The following is a 7,037-nucleotide window of genomic DNA, read 5'->3' on the forward strand; positions in this document are numbered from 1 at the left end:
TGCTGAACCTAAAAAAATTCTCCATTCTTGCAATCCACCGAATTGGGTCAACCCATTTGAACATGGGTAACTCAATCTTTTGACCCACTTGCTACTATCTAGACTAACTTTGCAAAATGTGCCCTTTGCCGTTGTTCCCTGTTTCTTGTTGCTGGAGTGGGTACAATTTCCCCTTCTTTGTCTTCCCTGGGTTCGTTGTCGTCATTGTCCCAATCAATACCGTGTTTCTGCATCCATTTCTCCAACAGGTTCTTGATATCTTTTGTACTCACCACATGTTCTTTTAGTTCCACAAATTAGGTAGCATGTTGAGCCAGCGTCTTCAGGATGAATTCCATTGAAGTTTCCAACACTTCCATTTGCTCTCCATTGTTGTTGATTACACTGGTACTCCCTTGAAAAATGGCAGGTTGGACCAATTGTTAGGTCTTCGAGATCAAAGTTCAGATTTAAGAGAAAAAGAACATGAAAGAGAGTGAAAGAATGAAAGAAATACCTGCAGGGGTTTTCTCTGCCAAGGGAGAAATTCCTTTTCCAACTCATTACAGTTTTATTAAGATCAGTCAATGAATGAATCTCCACAATGGATACACTGGTATTTATAAGCTTTTGCCACCCTAACTACCAACTTCCATATAATACTTTTAACTACTAACTGCCTTAATCACTTAGTGGTTCCAGTTCTTTCTAGAATAGACTCTCATCTTTGGAACTTCTGATTCCTAAATGCTTCAACCCTCAGCTATTTACACTGGTTTTCTTTTTCTGCCTGTTGCTCTTCAAACCCCATTCTCTTTGAATTTTCAATTTTGTATATCAACCAAGTAGTCAAAAGTTGAATCCTTTGTTGTTAAATTCTAATCTCAGCAAAAGGCGTGATGGGTATACTACAGCTGAAAATTTAAACTCTTGGCTTGCTATTCAGCTTAAGTTCTTGGGTTGAGTTGGTTTTAAAAATGGTAAGCTGTATGAGTCCCTAAGATAATATTATCTGCCCCCAAAGTAATAAGGAATTTCATAAAAGAAGATGAAACTACATGTGACAAATTCTTTTTACAGTGATTTCTCCTACATATCTTTTGAAATTTTATTTGGTCTATGTTTTGTTGTTTGTATTTTTTAAGGAGGATCTCTTAGCCTTCTGATTCTCATCATCTTCTTTTTTTCTTTATAAATTTCTTCTTTCAAAAAATGAAAACAGAAATATGATATTTTGGCTGCTTTAGCACTCTTGGAACTCCCTCCCAAAAAATTATGTTGATTTTGTTATAGAAAAGGGTGGTTTGTGAACTTTCATATTGTCTCATTCTGTACTTGACAGCAAGAGTGGAAAATAACTGCTTATATGGGAAAGTGTCTTTTCAATCAATTTATATGGCTTGGGATTGTTCTCAAAATTTTCGTTGGGGACAGCGAGCTGAGATTATTACTACTGTTGATTTGCTTCCATGTATTTTGAAGGTATAACATCTATCTATATTGGGCTGATTATCAATATTGTATGTACTGTGCTAGTTAAATGATATGCTATTCTGTGGGCACTGCTTTTATTAACATTACTTAATGCTTTTTATCTAATCTTTGCAATTATGGTTGACGTATTTATGTTGCTAATTTCTTCATGTAGCAATATGATTATCAAAATACGAGCACGACCATATCAATCCAAGATCTCTTGAATGCTGCAACTGTGGTTTGTTCTAGAATCAATAGTCTTTAACCACTAAGCAAAAATTCCCACACTCAAACATGGAAAACTTGTTTTGATTGCTTCTCGTTTGTTTTCTGTTCTGCTTTCCAAAGAGTACACCAAAGAATGTTGAAATCACTATCTTTGCTGAAGAGTTCGGGGCCATGGAGACACCTCTCGACCGTACACATGCTAGCAACGATGTAGCATCATCATCGACATCATCTAATATCATTCGGTAAATTTCATTATGTCATAAGTATTTGTTGGGGAGTGTTAGATATATTGGGATGTTACCATGATCCTTATTATGTATTTTTAGCTTTAAGAGTTATTATTTTGTACTATTTTTACATCTGATAAAGCTCTCTAAGCATTTTTTTGTTGTTTTGGGTGGGGGGCAGTGTTTGAACTTTAATGTAATTCCTATTAAATAAATTTTGGTGTTTAACTTTTAGCTGCTTGTCTGGTTCAGGATGAAAGAAGGAAATGTGACATTTAATTACAGGTATTACATTTTAACTTTGTTGTGATGGAACATTTTTTATGGCTTCTTTGTGGATTGGAGATGTGAAATAGCAGATGAATTGGAGAGATATTTTGTTCTGATATTTTCAACTCCACTTTTGCCCTCCTTATTAAAATAAATTCTGATGTTTATACTCTGTATTCTTCTACTGTTTTAATGATTCTTATTTTATAAAAAATATTTCAGGTATTACAACAACAAATTGAAGAAAACGGAAGGTAATCTAAATGTTGCTCAAATTTATTATCTCTCGTTTATTTCTTCGAATTTTGGAAGTTTATTTTCTTCTTGGGGGAATAACAAATGCAATTTTTTCCCCAAATTAGTTACTGATAGAAGTTTACATATGTTAGAATATTGGCATTATATTAGATAATACTCCTAGTGAACTATATTTATGTTAATTATATTAGAATAATGAATTACAAATTATTAGGCTGGAGATCAGTTTTTTGTCAGCTGAGATTACTCTGTAATTCATTGTGAAGATCAATAAATGCTAGAACATGCGTTGCGCCCAGCACATAATTTCTCTCAACTAGTTTCTCTTTCAACATTGTACTGGATTGTTGCCATTGTGCATAACCCAATCTGTTCTGCTTCCAGGTTCCAAAAACATGGAATCCTTATCATTGCTCTCTTTGCTTACCCTGCTCTAGTTTCTGGTGGCTGTCTTATTTTATAGTGACTTTCCCTGTCAGTTATCCATTGGACGTAATTAACCATTTTCTATGTCGATTTTATTTTCTAGTGTATTCTCCCAATAACTTTAGCTTTTGGGGGATAGTTAAGTCATGACATGTTACAGAACCTTAGGAGCTAGTTACCCTTCCCCAATTCTTCAAAATAAAATTTAACACATGGGAATAAATGTCAATACCCATGATCAACTACTTTCCTGGTCAAATTCTCTCCTTATAAGGTATGCTCCTTCGTAAGGTCTGCTTATGAGGTGGGCATTTTTCGCTTTCTCTTAACACAATAGAACTCCTCTCTAACTCTGCATCGAGCAAACCAACTCCTTCATTTGATTCCTTTCAAGCCCATTGGTGCGACTCATTATCTGTAGCATTTCCCCTCACCGTGCCTCAATTCCGGGATATTCTTGTGGCTACCTCACGTCTCAACCATTGTGCAGTAACCAGTGGTTTCTTCCTTCATCTAGCAGACTAGTAGCATTTTCTTTCTGTAAATAAAATTATCTGTTGACGGGAATTTCCCTTTCCCTCTACACCTATATCCAACCTTGCTGGATAGAAATTTTAATGCCATATGTATATCTAATGTACCTACTACCCGGACCTATTACCCATGTTTTAGTTAAATGAAATATATTTTTCTGTTAATGTATATTTTACTTTTTTACAGAGTAATAAAATAAAAATATTATCTAAATACTAAATTTTAGTTATTAAAATTTAATAAAATACAGATCATTGATTAAAAGTGTAACATGTTACTCATTAAAAATCATTAGAAAACTTTTGATAGTACCCATACCTGGAAAATTTTCTGGTATTCATTGAGGCTCAGACTCAGACCTATTTGATGGATAAAAATCTTACCTGCTGTGAGAAATTTTTGCAGACACATTGAGTATTGGTCAAATTTTCATCCCTCAAATTGATGGGGAGTGTTCACTTTATATTAGAATATTAGCTTTAATCTCTGAATATACAGTCAATTATGTTTTTGTTGATTTGATGAGAATAATCAAATTACTGATTATTAGGCTAGAGATTAGTACGAAACCTAGGCTCTGTAATTGTCAACTCTACGTCCTTTTATTTTTTATATTATATAAATATAAATGGTAACCAGCAATCAGCTCATATAGTAACTGAAAGCTTTGATAACAGTCACTCAAAATTTCTCCTGTCCATTCTGCTTGGTTAAATGCGCAAGCTATAAGGTGAGCACTACTCTTGACCTCTAATATAGAGCGATAAATACAATTTAATTATGATAAGTATAAACCTGTTTTCAATGTTTCTGACAACCTTTTTTAGGGTCTAAGATGTCACTTGTACGCATCACATGATCATTTCAACTTTGAATTTTTGGTCAGTAATCTTCAGAATTCTTGCAGTCTTTCTAATCATTGAGCTGTGGTAAATCATGGTAAGGTTTCAAGTATAATTAATTTTGCAGGCATTGGAAGATTCTCTGTCTGTTAATGTGTCTGTGAAAACTGATACCTGGAAAACTGAGGTCAGAACCGTTTTCCTTCTTAGTTTTTCCGGTTTAATTTCTACAAATCTGTTATTGGTTAGTATCAAATTGGTTACAGTTTGTGTTTGTTGGTGCCTTATTCTCGGAAATGTTACTCTTTCCTGTTTATGTTTCATTGGGGATTTTAAGCCTTGTTTTATTTTTCCTTTATCCTGTTCATTCATGCCCTTACTTTTTTGAGAGGAGGGGGAAAGAACAGCTTAGAGGAAAAATAGTTTTATTATGGCCATATTATGCACAGTTTTCTCGACCTTTTTTACAAATGTCTCTTCAGAAAAAAGAACTCATATGACGGGGTTTAGACTACTATGTGAACATGTGGTGAAGTCGTTGTGGGTTTCCCTATAACATGGGATTACTCGAATAACAAACTTTTTGCACTTGTCTTTTTACCCTAATTACGGATGTTCCAATTTAGCATATCCAAGAGCTAGTGTCATAAGACTCATAACACGTGCTTTTTACAAATGATCCAATGCTAGCAGGAGAGCTGAGATTGGGAATAATGGTAAGCTAGAGTTGAGGTTAAAAGCTAAGGAAGCACATTGTTTTGAATTAAGGGGGTGTTTGAAAAAAGTTTCTTTAGAACTTATTTGAGTTTATCTCATTACATAAGCATTGTCTTTTTGATCTTGAATATAAGAAAAAGTTATCCATATCTTTTGGTTTCAAATATAAAGAATTTTTTAACTACCTTCTTTGTATTTAATGGTATTATTACCATAATACTCTTCATTAATGCTACTAGACAATTTTTTGGTTACAATGACTTTTTGTTACATGGTAGCAGACAATTGAAATGAGATGAGTTAGCAATTAACTTCATAAAAGGGTATTTTTTGTAAATGTGCTCATTTTTTTGATGAAATTAAGAAGATTAATTGCTATTAACTGAGTTTCTTAATCAACATGAAGTTACATTGTTACAATTTTGTTTTTAGTGAAGACCAGAGGGAGTACTTATGGGATGTTTGTAAGCTGTTTCCAACTTATTTTGTTAAGCTCCCCAGAATCAATTATGAATAATTGCTTAATTTTTTATTAAGTTCTCTAGAATAACTTATTGAATACACACTTAGCTACACTGTTTATCCAAATGCAGTATAAGTTTTCAGGTCTCTACTCCGCTGAACTTGAAATTTGTCTTGCTCTGTAGTGTGAATAAGAGACGATGTCCAATAGTTACAACACTGTTGCCCCGATACACAGTAGCTCAATTATGTAGGATGGTCGACTTCATTTGTACCGTATTCATCTGAACGTTTGCCTAGAATCATCAAAGTAGCTTGACAAAATTGTCTAAAGTTTTGGCATGAGTGCATTTGTAATTGTGTTTTCTCCAGAAACTTATTAATTGACTTCCCTCCAGATTGTTGCAGAGGGTATTGATCCAAAATTGCAAACTTTTTCCTTACAGTAAGCTATTTATTTCCTACACTGTTCTGAAATTTCTCATCCTTATCAACTTTCTTAAGTGTTTATGAAGTAAAATGGTCAACTGATAATGTCTAAATGCAGTGCCGATAAATCCAAACGCAGAAGTCCAAACAATGCAGGTATTGAAGAGGTACGTGATGTGGACTCACAGGTCTTAGCTAATGATGCAAACCCACCGGTTTTAGCTACAGACGTGGATCCACCAGTCTTAGCTAATGATATGGACCCACCGTTCTTAGCTACAGAGGCAGACCCGCTGGTCTTAGCTATTGATGCAGACTCATCGGTGGTAGCTATTGATGCAGACCTGCCGGCCTTAGCTTTGGATACAGGCCCACTATTCTTAGAGTCTGAAACTCCTGTAGGAGATACTGAACTTTTGAATAAGGCTGATGGAACTTCTGCAACTATATCGGGTATTTTAGTTGTTTATTTATGTTCTTAAAACCTTTATGCACAGTGCCACATAGCCAGGAAAATTCGACAGAATTTAACACGATTCAAGTGCAGTTGTTGGATATGTCAAAGTTTGGGGACTTCTTCTCCATCTAAATATTAATAACATTGTTCACTCAATATGGAAGAAACATAAGGCTTTTAATGTTTTGCAAAACATGTTGAAGGGGATAATATATAGTTATCTGCAAATTTTACATCTGCCTAAAAGAAGGCTAAGGATATAACACTGGTGGGACCTTCGTTGATAAATTATTGTTTTCCAAAACGGATATCATAGTGTTCTACTTCTCCTTTAAACTTAAGCCCGCCTTAGGCTAAAATTGAAATAAAATGCAACCACAGAGAAGGTCAATCTCCTTATTGCTTAGCTTGTGATTAGAAATCTGATCTCGTCCTGAGGAGTGTGATGTCAACTCTGGTGATATATTTCCATGCAATCTGTTGCATCATTATGTTGTGGAAAATTTTAGCCAACCACCAGTGCCAGTGATTCTGACCAAAAGAGTTGACTGATGATCCGTTTCTATTCATTCAGTAGCTTGAATTGAAGATTGTAGCTGTACATGATAGAACCACAGAGGTTTTAAGTGAGAAATGGCCATTAATGATAACTGAACAATTCTAAATTCAAGCCACCATAACCATTTCCTTGTCCATCTTCCAAAAGGATAATTAATTCCATCCTCTTCC

At 34.6% G+C, this 7,037-nt stretch overlaps 1 protein-coding gene across 3 annotated transcripts in view; it reads left to right on the forward strand.

Annotated features, from left to right (window-relative positions):
• LOC101511538 (polycomb group protein EMBRYONIC FLOWER 2-like) overlaps positions 1-7,037 on the forward strand; it is a 20,448-nt gene that overhangs the window by 9,063 nt on the left and 4,348 nt on the right. For all 3 annotated transcript variants that reach the window (XM_027333995.2, XM_004496027.4, XM_073367842.1), the window contains 10 exons: positions 1,322-1,461; positions 1,628-1,693; positions 1,804-1,928; positions 2,166-2,198; positions 2,406-2,437; positions 4,079-4,131; positions 4,229-4,282; positions 4,371-4,430; positions 5,821-5,867; positions 5,970-6,304. In XM_027333995.2, coding sequence (XP_027189796.1) covers positions 1,322-1,461; positions 1,628-1,693; positions 1,804-1,928; positions 2,166-2,198; positions 2,406-2,437; positions 4,079-4,131; positions 4,229-4,282; positions 4,371-4,430; positions 5,821-5,867; positions 5,970-6,304 — 945 coding nt within the window. The remainder of the gene's footprint in view (positions 1-1,321; positions 1,462-1,627; positions 1,694-1,803; positions 1,929-2,165; positions 2,199-2,405; positions 2,438-4,078; positions 4,132-4,228; positions 4,283-4,370; positions 4,431-5,820; positions 5,868-5,969; positions 6,305-7,037) is intronic.

This window comes from Cicer arietinum, chromosome 4 (assembly GCF_000331145.2).
Source record: "Cicer arietinum cultivar CDC Frontier isolate Library 1 chromosome 4, Cicar.CDCFrontier_v2.0, whole genome shotgun sequence".
Taxonomy (NCBI): Eukaryota; Viridiplantae; Streptophyta; class Magnoliopsida; order Fabales; family Fabaceae; genus Cicer; species Cicer arietinum.